Genomic DNA, 15,206 nt, shown 5'->3' with positions numbered 1-15,206 from the left:
TGAACCATACTGTTAACCGAAGCCAGTGGCGCAAAATGGCACCACCCCGAGCTTGACTTGGGCCAGGGCAGCAGAAGCAGCGGTCGGTAGCTTTGGAGTCAGGGCTCCAGCTTCCAGGCTACATGAGGGCCACCTGCTTCAGCACGCCAGGCTGTCGTTAATGAGTGTGGCACATAGACCATCTCCTCTCACTCTAGGGACTAAGGGACCATCACGCCTGTTCTCCTGTCTCGAACCAGGTGCGCTATTTCTTGCAAATCATTTTGCAAGAGGTTGGGCCAGATGATTTCAAAGGTCCCTCAAGAGCTGGTTTACCATGTATGGCATGGAATCTTACCTCAATCCTTCAGATTGGTTTTACAGGTTTAGATGGAACACGGATACATTTGTTGTTTGTTGGATGAGAAACTGACACAGGCTTTCAATTCCTGAACAATGGGTCCATAAGAGCGCGTTTTTAAAAATCAGATGTTCTGAGAACAGCCCCACCATGCAAGGGCAGTGTCACCCTGCATATTTGGTCTTTCTTTACTCATAGTCTTTTTTGATGCCTTCATCAGGAGTAAGAATGGCTGAATACAAGAATAACAGAAATAACTTAGAACTCAAAAGATGTAGTTGTACCCCCTGGAAACCCCATCCCACTTAATTTCTGCCATCTGAAGGCCAAAACAAGACATTTCAACCCAGGCATCTCCCAGGGGGCAAAGAGCACCAAAACTCCACACGGTCACAGCTTGCCTCGGGTTTGTCGGAGTTTGCTCTCCAGAGCTAAGGCTTTGACTGCAAACGTGACATTCATGTGTTTGCTTGACCATATTCTCACCTCGGGCCTCTCCTCAGCGGGCAGACGTACGTGGCAGAATGCACTTGGGGACATACGGTCACATGTGATTGCTTGTTGGCAGGAGCATCCCTGACGGGGCTTACCAACGTCCCGGGTCCCCTTGGCCAAAATGCTCTTTGTGATGAGTTGGAGGGGAGGCAGCCAGCATAAGTCCAAAGGATTGAGGCCCCTTCCCCATTCTACTACCGAGAGCAGATGGAATAAAACAAAAATTCAGCCCATCTCCTATCTCTCGGGGGGTGGGGGGGAGATAAGGCCCTAAGGACAACTGGGAGTACACAGTGCATCAGGTGCACACGCGCACGCACACAAATCTGTGAGTTGGCCCTCTTCCCATCCGTAGGCATCCATTCCCTCATCAGGACTTCAGAGTTCCGCCGGAGGTTAAGGGTTGAACCCACTGGTGGCAGACCTTGGAGAGGGGGCAGAGGGGGCAGGGCTAACAAGGGAGGATCTGGTGCCATCTGACACCAGGGCCCAAGAGCTACGCTTGAGGTCTCACGGCTTGATCTTCGAGGAGTGCGCTGCCTGTTTTACCCCTTAGGAAAGAAGAAGAAAGGGTGAGGAACAAACCTGGCCTTACCTTGGCTCTGTCCAGCCAGTTCTTGATTTGAGACACCAGAAAAGGTAAAGAGGGAGCCTGCCCCAAGTTTGAGGTTGCCTCCCACACCTACTGAGACAAGGCAATAAGGAAGGATTTACTCACAAAGCAAAGTGTGTAAATATTTTTCTTAGGAAAAAAAAAATACTGATAATACATAGAACAATGTGCACATTCAAGTCTTGGCACTTTTCCTTCATCCCAATTTAACCAGTTTCTAAACTGGTGACTTCTGTAGGTATCACACGTCTCTTTTCTGTAGAATGATCTTCTTTAAAAAGCTACTGTGGATAACAAGCATGTAAAGATGCATTTCTGGATTATCTTTGGAGGAGAGGCTAGTCAGCAGCCTCTTTTCCTGGAATCCCAACCCTTTAAAAAAAAAAAGCAAACCTGGTTTCTCATTGAGTCACATGAATTTATAAGCAGCTATACGCACTTCTAAAATCCAGGCCAAGCGACCAATCTGTGGGTTGATGAGGAAAAGGCTGGCAAAGAAAAACGTAAGTCCCTAAGGAGTTCTTGATTTGCAAAGAAAAAGGAAGGGCTGGCTGGGTTTTAATCTCTCATAGTTGACATGACGGCTTTTCCAATCACAAGACATCACTTCCCAGGACTCCCATTCACTTTACTCTCACGTGGGGTTTCTCCCTGTCTGGGTGTGCATTTCGGGGATCTGGGCACATTTTAATTCTTAACTGAAAACAAGCAGGAAGAAAAAGCTGTTAAAAAGTCTCCTAAATCATTTGGGCATCCTCCTCATGAGCAAATTTTGTGTGTAACTTAAAGACTATTCATTCTGACCCTAGGATTAAAAAAACAAAACTGCAGTACAAACTAAGACACAGGGCACTGAACCTCCAGTTCCGCATTTCTTTAAAAAGGGAAGAGGGGTGTCTGGGGAAACTGAGTTGGAAGGTTTCCATGCCCATTCCAGCTATAAAATATATTTTATGGTTATGACCCAGCCTTCATTTTTCTTCCCTTCCTCACTGGCTGCCTTTCCATCTCAAAGGAAAGCCACACAGGACAAAGGAAAGGAATCAGCTCTGATGCCAGGTCTGGTCGGGAAAGATGTTAGGAGGTTACTAGGTTGAGACGTGAGCCGCCTCTGCCCATGGCAGTGGTCTTCGAGCTGCCTCACTTCTTGGGCTTTGTGCCAAAAGCAGCTCTGTCGGGACAGAGGGACGCTCCTGTCCTTACAATCACGGAGGAGAGAAAATCGTTCTCCCCTGGTGAAACTCCTAACCCTAACAGTATGGAAAGCAATACTGCCATCACACCCACACCACTGATGGCGCACCCGAAAATGCTCAAGGGTGCTGGACAGGACCCTGAAGGGGCCGCCACGACCATCACCACGGCTCGGCTTGTCATAAACCCTCCAGCCACACACACGTTTAAATGCACCCCAGTAGACACTCGGCTCATCAAGAGCAGAGACTGCCCTTTCCATCTCTATCCATGACCCAGCACAGGGCTGGCGCACAGTTCGAAGCTCAGGAAGTATCTGTCATATCGAACAAAGAGGATGAGCCGCACAGCTTTCGGCTGTCAGCTTCACCAGGCAAGCACAGTGACAACCTTCCATCTTGGTTTGTCAGTTTATAATCACACAGCAATTAAGTAAGCAGCTTTTAAACTCTTAAGGGCATTTTTTCCTTAAAAGAAAATGAACAAAAAACACAAGAGGCATTCATCTCCAGTGCTTCCTCCAGGCAAAAATTTTGAAATTAAAAGAATAAATGAAGCCACTTACAAAAGGTTTTCCCAGGGAAGCCTCCGTCAAGAAGAATTAACCTCCTAAAATGAGACAATCATACGAAAGGGGCCAGAGGCATAATCCCTAAATGTGACACCAACCCAACAGGCCCAGATGACTCCTTCCAGCAGATACAACCCACGGGTCACGACCATGCTCCCGAGTGTCCTTCCCCTTCTTGGGGGCACATTTCTTGGATTTCCCATTCCAATGACTTCCATCTTCAACCTCTCACAACTTGCTCTTTAATAAAAAACAACACAGAATGCGTATACAGAAGGAACAAAGTTAGTAGGACATGGGAAATTTCTTTTTCTTTCTTTCCGACTCTTTTTTTTGTTTGTTTTTGGCCGCCCTGTGGCATGTGAATTTCCCAGGCCCAGGATCAGACCTAAGCCACAGTTGCTACTGAAGCTGCAGCTGCGGCAACACTGGATCCTTAACCCACTATGCCAGGCTGGGGATTGAACCTGCGTCTCAGCCTTCCTAAGAGGCCGCTGATCCCATTGTGCCACAGCGGGAACTCTGACGTGAGAGATTTCTGTGGGGAACTGGACTCCAGTAGTTTGTATGAAAAGTTCTGCGAGACAGTGCATCTTTCACTCTAGTTCACAAATCTTCCCCAGCATGCTCTTTTCCTTCCCTGTCTTTTTCTGTCAACAACTCCATTTGTGACCAACTTTCCAACTAAGCAACAAAAGGGAAATTTTTCAGAAAGAAAAACTGTTCAGGTTTTAGTTGTTAAGTATGGGAAGCATCTTAAAATACAGACAATACCATAGTGGTTTTACCCTCTACCAAAGCTGAGCAGATCAAAGATTAGGTCTCCTCCCTCCTTAATGTAACCTACTTTGGGTGTGTTTAAAGGACTCCTGCTCGGCTGGAAGTCTGGGAACAACAACTGTCAAGACCATTCGAGGCTCCACAGTAGGTGATCTGTAAGCTGGATCCAGCGTTTGGAATATTCACTTAACAAGAAATGTTCACTCTGCACCTGGTGCTGAAACTTGTTGCTACTACTAAGCAATTTCTTAAAATGAAAGTATTATTACTTTGGGGAAATATTTAAAATATATGTATCTTTTCTATTAAAAATATTTATCTTTTTTCCAAAAACAAAAATCAGTTCCAACTGAAACGTGTTTTTCAAATTACTAGAGATATAGAAAAAGGTAACAAGTGGAAAAATAAGTGTCTTTGCTACCACCAGTGAGACTAGCCTTCCAGCCAGTCACATTTACTACGATCGAAAAGGAACTCCAGGACGTGGCAGTGACCGAGGTCTTCTCTGAGGGCTCCGTGTCCTCTACAGGCTGGTGCCAGCTCTTCCCTCCGGGGCACCAGTATGCCCTCCAGCAGCCTTTGGAGGACATGTGTTGCTGGTAGGACCTAAAACTGAAGTGGTATGAATATAAAGTCATGAGCTCGATGTCTGTTTTCTAAACACGCATCTGCATGTGTGCACGCGCAGACACACACGACACAGCATACATACATTCAGGTGAGTGTCGCTCCCCACCGGCGTGGTCACGGAGGAGGTTCCGTGTATCTCAGGGACGACCGGAAGGCTTAAGACATACCTGGAACTCCTCTTTGGGAACTGTTTACGAGCTGCCCGAGAAAACGGTTCTCACTGCTTTACAGCTGCGCCTCATTCATGACTCCAAACCCTTTTGATAACCTGCCTTCTCTTCCAAAGGCCTGCAAAGAGCTTCTAATCACAAACTTAAAATTCTCTTTCCTGTAACCCCAGAGAGTAAAGATTTGCCCAAGAAGGGAGCAAATCTCCTGAGAAGAGTCACAAGTCGGGGATGGAGTAGATTCTTGGGGATCTTGGGAGGCGAGTCGCTGTTCGGGATCACGGTTCCTGCCTTAGTGGGAGGAGGGAGTTGGAAGAGGTGACCATTAACACCCTTTCCAGTTCAAACCTTAGCGTCTAGATGTCTCTAGACTTTGAGGACAGTTCCAGAAATGTTTTCATCAGTGGCAACAGCATTGGAAAAACTGCAGGATCCTGCTGAGGCCACTTCAGGGGGACAACATGTATTGGGATATAGAAGACCTGAAGGGTTACAATGTCACGTGACTTTATAGCAACAGCTCACACATGCACAGGGAATGCCAGCCCACCTGAGCCTCCCTAAAAATCCTATCCTAATCCCTACTCTCAAGGAGCCCAGATGGGCAGGAGCACCAAGCACCACCAGAGATGCAAAAGACACATGGTGTCAGCTGCTAAGGAAAATAAACCCCAAAGGTCCATGGGACTGAATTTACCAGCTGCATCCAGCTAGATACCTTGTTTCCATAGTATGGAGTTTCAGTATTGTTCTTGCCTGACTTGTGGGCAATTTTTTGGATTTTAGATCAACATTGCAGATAACCCTTGGCCACGTGGAGAATAATAATGAAGTCTAAGTGTACTTTATCTCACAGAGTAGGGCCCCTGGAAAACAGAAGGCTGTAAACTGGGGGGCGGGACAACTGCACAGTGTATGTGGATACTTCCGGTCAGTCTCAATCATCTGCATGTGGATTTTGCACAATCAATATTCAAAGCCCAGCAGCCTTCCCTGGGCTCCCCTGGCATGCCCTCGAATTGCCGTCCATTATGGCAACATCTTTAAGTGTGGAAAATCCATGGGATTTGTTGTTGGGACACCCAGCAGTCAGTCTGGGCTATGCCACTTAGCAGTTGAGTGAACCTCAACACCTGCACTGCAGTTTCATCATCTGGAAACGGGGCCAGTACCGCTTACATGTCAGGTCTCCTGAGAAGACCAAATTAAACAATGACTGCGAATGTGGTCTGTCAATTACACAGCATTAATCAAGTGTTATTTTTTAAACAAGGAATGTAAATTAACTTTTGTAGAAGCATAAAAACTGATTTCATTAGGCATATTTACTTGTGGCAAGGGAAGGGGGCACATAATCTTTTTGGATCTGCCAAAGCAGCACACTGTTCCACTTCTTTGCAAAAAAGATGGAACTAATTCTTATCTGCAAGGCTGATTTAAAACAACACCTGCTGAGGAGGTCAGGAGGGCTCTCCGTTTGAGAAGGTAACCCCTTTTTCTCTACCATGTCTAACCCTGGCCATTGCGCTCCTGAATTTCATTCCAAGCAGGTGCTGCCAGATTTGGCCCAGAAGCTCTAAGGGGTGGGTCATTAGGGGTGAGAAGTGCTTCTGGCCTGGGTCACAGGGAGGCAGGGATGCAGTTCCCTTGAATATATACTACAAGGCCCTGGAACCTCTCAGAATCATGTCAGACAGTATCTTGCCAGCCAAAGAACCCCCAAGTGAGAACACCTTGCTCTTCAGGGTAAAGGACCAACCCCCAAGACCTCTGAAAAGTAGCCAGCACTGTTCCTCGGGAGCTACTTGGCCCCGGCCACGTTGCTGGACCGCAGGAGATACTGATCCACGCTTCCTTTTCGCCGACTCACAGTCCGCCGCTCGTTGTCAAACATGCGCTGCAACTGCAGAGCCAGCTGCCGGTCCTCTTCCTCTTGCTGCAGCTTCTGCTCCATCTCCCGCAGCACCACCGGGTCGGCTGGGGCCAGACCCACCTCCCCACCGCTTTGCCGCAGTTTCTTAAAGGAGCCGTTCTGCTCCAAGTGCTTGGTCTTGCAGCGCCTCTTGCGGCCCCGCCGCAAGGACGGAAGGGGCTCCTCACCCAGGCCGTCTGTCAGCGCACCGTTAGGCAGCTCGAAGTGCTTCCCTGCCTTCAGCTGTTTCTTTGCTTTGAGGACCCCACCCAAAACACTGTTTTTCGGGAGCACGGAATTAATGGCCGAGACTTTCATCGTTGTGGTTACACAGTTTTTATCCATCTTGGCATCTGGAGACGACCCCGCCCCTTCAAACGGCTCTCTCTCCAAAGAGGTCCCACTGGCTCCCACTTTGAGCTCTGAAGAACAGCAGGTTTCCAGCAGGCTCTCGGTGCTCCTTTTATTGTCACTGCCCCGTTCTGCTTGCGTCTGGCTGACAGAGGGGAGATAATCCAGGTCCGTGGGCGTGGGTCCTGTATACTCGGAGAGGACCTGCCCACTGGACAGTCTTGTGTTCAGAGCCAGAAGTGACCGCTCCTTGCTGGAATGGGTAACTTCAGAGACCAGTAAGTCTTCCCCGGTGTCCGGAGCCAGGGAGGTCAGGGTGGCTTTTGAAAGGGTCTTTTTGATTTGCCTCTCCTGAAAGATCTGTTCCCATTTTTTGAGGATCCGTGGACTAGCCTCATAAGAAGTCTGCTTCTGCAGGCTTCTGTTTAGGTTTCGAGGCGTCGATTTGATGATGAGGGGACTCAGCACTCGGCCATCAGGGAGTCTCTTGGGAGGGGTACACGGTGAGCAGACAATGGGCTTGAAATGATTTAGTTCTTCGGAGATGCTGTCATTGCTCTCAGGGCTGATGGAGCGCTCTGGCTTATGCAGGGACGTCAAGGATGCAAGGGAGCTGAAGGGTAGGCGCTTTTCAACGGTTAAGTCGGGGGCAGAGAGGCAGCGGTTGTTCTGGGTGGACAGGAGGACGCCAATGATGGGGTTGGAGGCTGGGGTTATGGTTGTGACCTGAAAGATTTTAAAAATTACACAGACATACACTTTTCCCCTTCATAATTCATTCATGATGGTAGACAGGGAGAAGGGTAAGAAAAGGGACAAAGGGTGAGGTGAGCCGAACACACGTGGGAAATCCCAACCCAGAATGCACCCGCCATGCGCAGAAATGCCCACACACTTGAAACAATGAAAGTGAAAATCTTTAGGGGGAACACTCATCTAGACCTTTTGAGAAGGTTCTTCTAGAGGCGCTCATTCCGCCCATGTGGCTACTAAATCAAACTCTCTTCCAGCAGGTCTATTTGTAAAATTCTCCAACGTAGTTAGTGTGCCCAGGACCCGTTCTGCCTCTTCTCATCTGGAATAGTTTCTTTCGTGGCCATGTGCAAGCGGTTAGATGAGACTAGGGAACCCCAGAAGCCTGAGTCTGAGGTTTACCTTGGCTTTGCTGGTTGGGGCTGCCCTGAGTCGGCTCTTTGCTCTGTCCTGACCCGTGTCACTGCAGCTCTGACTCCTTTCCATCTTGGAATTTAGGTTCCTAAAGAATAAATAAAAGACAAATAGTCAAAAGTAGCCCATGATAGCTAAGGAAAAAGAATGACAATCCCTTCTGTGCTTTTTCAAAGCCATGCAGCTACAACAGAAAACGAATGAATTTATTAACAAAATACTTTCTAAGAGCAAATCCTGTCCGAGGAGAGGGAGTTCTCCAGAGAGGACATCTGGCTTAACCTGTTTTTCCAAACTCAGACTCTGCCCAGATGACACACAACCAATGGCGATTTTACTCATGCTTAGAAAGATACAGGAACGCCTCACCTTCCTTAACGGGGTGGATACAGTGTAAAAATCTCCTCTACAAACAGTAAATTTTTTCCTTTTAGTAGATCTGACCCTCTCCTCAGGCTAAATCAGCCAAGAAACAAATATATAAGTACTTACAAACTGCATAGATAGCAATGCACTAGATTCCCACGAGGGAGTCCAAGTTAAATGTCACCAATCCCTCGGTCCATTACATTTGAGTTTCCAAAGGCCTACATTTTGGTTAAGAGATTTCAGGAACACATGGTTTTTGGTCTTGTGCATGCATTACATTATGACTTTGCAAGCAAACCAAAAACTACAGTACCTGCACCGTCACGTTAATCTTGCTGTGTGAGAACACGTGCAGATGGCCACCCCTGCCCCGCAGACTGTAGGCAGGGGTTCCTGATCATCTCACGACTCACCTTTGTTTTCTACACTCCAGCTCTTGCCTAATACATGTCTAATGAGACTGACGCTTTTACACGTTTGCAACAGATATTTTACCCGTGATACGACGTTATTCAACAAGCATTTAACATACACTTACTACGTGTCAATCACTGATGAGCATTATCCAGGCCTGGAAATACAGAAAAGAGGGAAGTACAGTCTAGGTCTTCAAGGAATCAGAGACCAGTGAGACAGACAAATAATTCGGTACAATATAGTGAAATGGTACAACAAAAAATGATGCCTTGGAGACAGAAAGGCATAAAAGAGTTCCTAATTACCTGGGATGGACTAAGAGGAGGGTTTGAAAAGCCTTCCTGTGGCATGTGTATTTTGAAGGATAAATAAGAATTTGCCAGAAGACAAGATGGACACGTAGCCATGCAGATGATCCCAAACAGAAATTACTTCCTTGAGTGGTTCCATTTAGCTTTGAAATGGAATAGTGATATCTACTCTTTTGAGCAAACAATTTAAAATTTTACTCTGCCAGACTAGCTAAGAGAAAGCTTATAAAGGAGGTGATAAGGTTCGTTTCCAGGGTACCTCTCCTCTCCCTGCACCTCTACGAAGGCCTAGCCTACTTGTTCCAGCGTTTCTGTGTTACTCCTCCCATTCAAACCCCATAATGTCTCGGGACCACATCACTTGCTAGATGGGTCCAATCTGATGGACTGATCTACACTATGGTATTAATAGGGGAAAGGGATGGCCAACCTGCATCAGACGTTTGCATTTTACTAAGAAAATTCAACATATACAAAAAAAGTCATGTGAGAGTTGTACTGTCTGGTGGGAGATCTATTTTGGAACAGGTCAGAAAACACAACATTACCCTATAAAGGCAACTGCTTACAAGTCAGCTTGGTTTGTATTTTACCTAGAATAGTACTGAAATTCATTTGCACTCTAGCACTCACAGGAACTTTCAGTGGTGTAAGCCACCCAGAGGTAAACTGTAGGGCAGACTGAAATGCTGGGGTGAATACCATTTACTTTGGGTCAAAAAGAATGGATGCAGAGCTAAAAGAGATAGCACTGCTATTTCAAATATGTGACTTGTTTTGCATGATTCCACAGAAGAAACAAGTACACTAGGAGAAAGAGATTTTCTCATCAACATAGAAAGAATTTTGAATTTTCAACAGGAAGAGCAGTTCAGTGATACCTGCCTTCGGATGTACTAAGCTCCATGTCATTCGAGGCGCTCAGACTGAGGCCAGATCTATACTTTAAGGTCCAAACATTCCAAAATTTTAAAATTGGCTTAGTTTTTTTTAAAAAAAAAAAACAAACAAGATATGCATCTATTTTGTCAGCAGTAACAGCAGTCAAATTTAAAGATACTGGCTACAGGCCCAAGCTACCAGAGGTACCAACGACAACCTGCTGGAGAGACCCTCTTTACAAGCCCCCTCAATGGAGCTCTATTTGGTGAAAGAAAAGGCCCAGGGAGGAAACTCATACCTGCGGCACTCGGGCACACAACATGGACACCTAAAGCCATTTCTGACAATGTAAAATCTTTCTAGTAAACCTCGGCATGGCTGAAACTGTCATTGTCTCTTCCATCCATCCGGTCAACAGACTTGGCTGAGCCTCAGTGCAAAAGCACTTGAGATGGATGAAAAGATAATTTTCAACCACAGAAGCATCCAGGCACTGAAGCTCATCATAACATTCCACAGAACGGCTGTAAGAGAGCAATAATTATACAACTAACCTCTCTAGGTGTGTTCTTTTAAGAGTTTTATGTTACATTTCTTACCTTTAGGTGTCTGAACCAGTTTGACTTAGTTTTTGCATATGGTGTGAATGAGGTTGGCATGTGGATATCCAGCTGTCTCAGCACCATATGTAAAGAGACTATTCTGTCCCCCACTGAATGGTCTTGGCACCATTACTGAGAATCAACAGACCATGGATGTATGGGTTTATTTCTGAATTCTCAATTCTGTTCCACTGACCGATATATCTACCCTTATTTCAGAAAACACTCTTGATTTCTGTAGCTCTGCGGTGTGTTTGGAAATCAGGAAGTGCAAGTCCTCCACCTTTGTTCTTTTTCAGGATTGTCTGAGCTATTTAGGATCCTTTGCAAGTCCCTATGTGAATTCAGGGTCACCTTATTCATTTCTATAAAAAAGGAGATTGGATTTAAACAGGTATTATGATGAATGTGTAAAAAACAAACTGGGGCGTACTGCCATACTAATAACATAAAGTCCCCTAATCCATGGGCATAGAAGATCTTTTCCTTAATGTAGGTCTTTTCTAAATTTCAACAATGTTTTACAGTTTTTAGTGTACATGTCTTGCATCTCCTTGGTTAAAGTCATTCATAACTACCTGGTTTGTTGATGCTACTGTAAATGGAATTGCTTTCCTAATTACATTTTCGCATTGTTCACTGCTAGTATACAGAAATGCAACTGGTTATTGTGTGTGGTGACCTTGTGTCCTGTGACTTTGCTAAGTTTATTAGCTCTTAACAGTTTTTCACGAATTTCTCAGGATCGCCTACAAATACTATCATGCCATCTGTGAATAGAGATGTGAAAGGAAGAATTCCATTGCAATCCGGATTCTTTTTCTTTTTTCCCCAGTTTTACTGAGATATGTTCGACACATAATACTGTGTAAGTTGAAGGTGAACACTGTATTGATTAGATACACTTACACACTGTGAAATGATTCCGCGGCAGGGTTAGTTGACACCTCCATCACCTCATATAATTACCATTCATTTTTTGTTGTGAGAACATTTACGATCGACTCTCTTAGCAACTTTCAAGTACATAATTCAGTGTTAACTATAGTCACCATGCAGTACATGAGATGCCCAGAACTTATGCATCTTGTGGCTGGAGTCTATACCCTGTGACCAACCTTTCCCCATTCTGCGCCCCCTCTGGCAACCACCATTATAACTTTCTGTTTTTATGGATTTGGCTTTTTAAGATTCCACATAAAATTGATGTACAATATTTGTCTTTCTCTCTGACTTACTAGTTCACTTACCATAATGCCCTCAAGGTCCGTCCATGTTGTTGCAAATGGCAGGATTTTCTTTTTGCTCACGGCTGATGTCTATATCACATTTTCTTTATCCATCCGTCCGTGTATTGACACTTAGAGATGGTTTCCTTACCTTGCTTACTGTGAATAACGTTGCAATGACTGTGGGAGTGCAGACGGCTCTCTGAGATCCTGACTTCGTTTGGACATATACCCAGAAGTGGGATTGCTGGATTACATGGAGTGATGGTTTCATTTTTTTGAGGAACTGCCACACTGTCTTCCACAGTGGCTGTGCCAGTCCACATTCCTACCAAAAGCGCACCAAGTCCCCTTTCTCCACATCCTTACCAACACTTATTATCACTCACACTCTTTTTTGGTTTGTTTGAGTCTTTGTTCGTTTGTTTTTTTAGGGCTACCCAGCAGCATTTTTAACTGGTTTGGATTTTTTGTTTTCAAATTGTATGAATTCCTTCTATAATTTTGACATTTAACCCCCTTATCAGGCTAGTGGTCGAATCGGAGCTGCAGCTGCCGGCCTTCGCCACAGCCACAGCCACTCCAGATTCAGGCCATGTCTTCGACCTATGCCACAGCTCACAGCAATGCCAGATCCTTAACCCACTGTGCAAGGCCAAGGATCAAACCAGAATCCTCGTGGATACTTAGTTGGGTTCATTACCACTGAGCCACAACGGGAACTCCTATCTCTTATATTCTTGAGGATAGCCATTCTAACAGGTGTGAGGTGAAATCGCATTGTGGTTTTGATATGCATTTTACTGATAATTAGCGATGCTTAGCAACTTTTCATGTACTTGTTGGCTATCTGTATGTCTTCTTTGGAAAAATGTCCAGTTCCTCTGCTGATTTTTAACTGGTTTGGACTTTTTGTTTTCAAATTGTATGAGTTCCTTCTATAATTTTGACATTAACCCCCTTATCAAATATGATTTACATTTGTATGGAATCTTTCCCTGCCCCTTCATTTTGAGTCTACGTGTATCAGTAAAGCTGAAATGAGTCTCTTGTAGACAGAATACAGTTAAGCCTTTTTAAGAATTCATCCAGCCACTGTATGTTTTTTTGGGTTTTTTTGCTTTTTAGTTCCAAACCCATGGCATATGGAGGTTCCCAGCCTAGAGGTCAAATCAGAGCTACAGCTGCCAGCCTACGACACAGCCACAGCAATGCCAGATCCAAGTCTTTTCTGTGACCTACACCACAGCTCACAGCAATGCTCAATCCTTAACCCACGAGTGAGGCTAGGATCGAACTTGCAACCTCATGGTTCCTAGTCAGATTCATTTCCACTGCACCACAATGGGAACTCCCACTGTATGCCTTTTGACTAGAAATTTTAACCTGAGTAATATATTCTATTGTATGTATCCACACACACACATCTTCTTTATCCATTCATCTACAGATGCATACTTAGGTTGCTTCCATGTCTTGGCTATTGTAAATAGTGCTGCAATAAACACTGAGGTCCATGTATCTTTTCAAACTGGATTTTTCTCTGGATATATGCCCAGGAGTGGGAATGTAGGATCATATGGTAACTCTATTTTTAGTTTTTTAAGGAACATCCATACTTTTCTCTGGAGTGGCTGTACCAATTTACATTCCTACCAACAGTGTAAGAGGGTTCCTTTTTCCCCTCACCCTCTCGAGCATTTGTTATCTGCAGACTTTCTGATGACGGCCGTCCTGACTCCAACGAGGTGATACGTCACTGTGGAGTGATGGCGGGGGTCAGGGGGAGGGTGCATAGGTGAGGTGCCCCAGTGGCTTGTGGGTAGGCTTCTTGATGGCGTCGTGATGTAGGTAGTGAGATGGTCATCCTTTAATGCCCTCTCCGAGTTGTCTCTGCTGCCTTCCCAGCCTCTTCCAGCCCTCGGTCACGTAGCTCAGGGCTCAGTACTCTGGTTGAGGCGGGAGGAGAAGCCAGGTGCTCACTCACACACCCTGACTTTCTCCCCCGGGCAATCGCAGCACAGGAAAATCTCTCGGCCCCGAGCTGTGCCACCTTGGAGGAGAGGGATTCCGGTGAAGTCAAAGGGTTCCTCTTCCCTCTCTAACGCATCAAAACGCATGTATATTTTTGCTCCAGTGGTGTGCTGGAACTATATTCATAAAGGATACTGGTTTGTGGTTTTCTTTTCTTGTGATGTCTGCGTCTGGCTTTGATGTTAGGATGATCTCGGCGGCAAAGAATGAGTGAAGAGGGACGAGTTCACGCCTACTTGTTGAAGGAATCTGAGAAACAGTCACGTGGATTCTTCTTTTAACGTTTGGTAGAAACATCAATGAAATCATCTGGTCCTGGGCTTGTCTCTGCCGGAAGTTTCAAATTACTGGTTCAACCTTTTCACTGGTTATGGGTCTATTCAGATTTTCAATTTCTTGATCACTTAAGTACTTTGTTTCTAGGAATGTATCTATTTCGTCCCGGTTATCTAATCTGTTGGCGTAAAATTGTTCACAGTATTCTTTTACAATCCTTTTTTACTTCTATGGGTCAGTTAGCAATGGCCCCATTTTCCTTCCTGATTTTGCATGTTCTCCCTTTTTTCTTCATCAATCCATCTAAAGGTTTGTCAGTTTTGGCGATCTTTTTGAAAAACCAACTTTTGCTTCCTCTATTTCATTTATCTTCACTATGATCTTTATTATTTCCTTCCTTTTGCTTGATATGTGTTTAGTTCACTCTTCTTTTTCTGGTTTGTCAAAAGATTACATTATCTGAGGGTTTTTTTCTTTTTTAGTGTAGGCATTTACAGACATCCCTTTCCTTCTAATCACTGCTTTTACTGCAGCCCAGAAGTTTCAGTTGTTGGTTTTCATTTTCTTTCCCTCTTAAAGAATTTAAAAATTTATCTTATGATTACTTTTTGGCCTACTGATTTTTAAAGAATGTGTTTGTTTAACTTCTACATATTTGTGCATTTTTCAATTTTCCTTCTGTTACTGATTTCTAGCTTCATACCACTGTGGTCAAAAAAAGATATTTTACATATTCCAATCTATTCAGATTTACTAAGACTTACTTTAGGGTCTAACATGTGGTCTATTGTGGAGAATGTCCCATGTGTGCTATAAAAGAAAGTGTGTTCAGTTGTTGGTCAGAGTGCTCTATGTACGTTAGGTCT

The 15,206-nt window shown here is 44.9% G+C and overlaps 1 protein-coding gene across 3 annotated transcripts in view; it reads right to left on the bottom strand.

The window, feature by feature from the left end:
- The window catches only part of RNF169 (ring finger protein 169), a 105,622-nt gene that overhangs the window by 2,187 nt on the left and 88,229 nt on the right, over positions 1 to 15,206 (bottom strand). For 2 of the 3 annotated variants that reach the window (XM_047752142.1, XM_047752143.1), the window contains exons 5-6: positions 8,209 to 8,308; positions 338 to 7,779 (exon numbers count right to left, since the gene is read on the bottom strand). In XM_047752142.1, coding sequence (XP_047608098.1) covers positions 6,592 to 7,779; positions 8,209 to 8,308 — 1,288 coding nt within the window. In that variant the 3' untranslated portion in view covers positions 338 to 6,591. The remainder of the gene's footprint in view (positions 1 to 337; positions 7,780 to 8,208; positions 8,309 to 15,206) is intronic. The other variant, XM_047752144.1, reaches the window with a different exon arrangement.

Source organism: Phacochoerus africanus, chromosome 11, assembly GCF_016906955.1.
Source record: "Phacochoerus africanus isolate WHEZ1 chromosome 11, ROS_Pafr_v1, whole genome shotgun sequence".
NCBI classification, from domain to species: Eukaryota; Metazoa; Chordata; class Mammalia; order Artiodactyla; family Suidae; genus Phacochoerus; species Phacochoerus africanus.
Note: the sequence above shows the minus strand (reverse complement) of the source record. Positions and strands in the feature narration are given on the sequence as shown.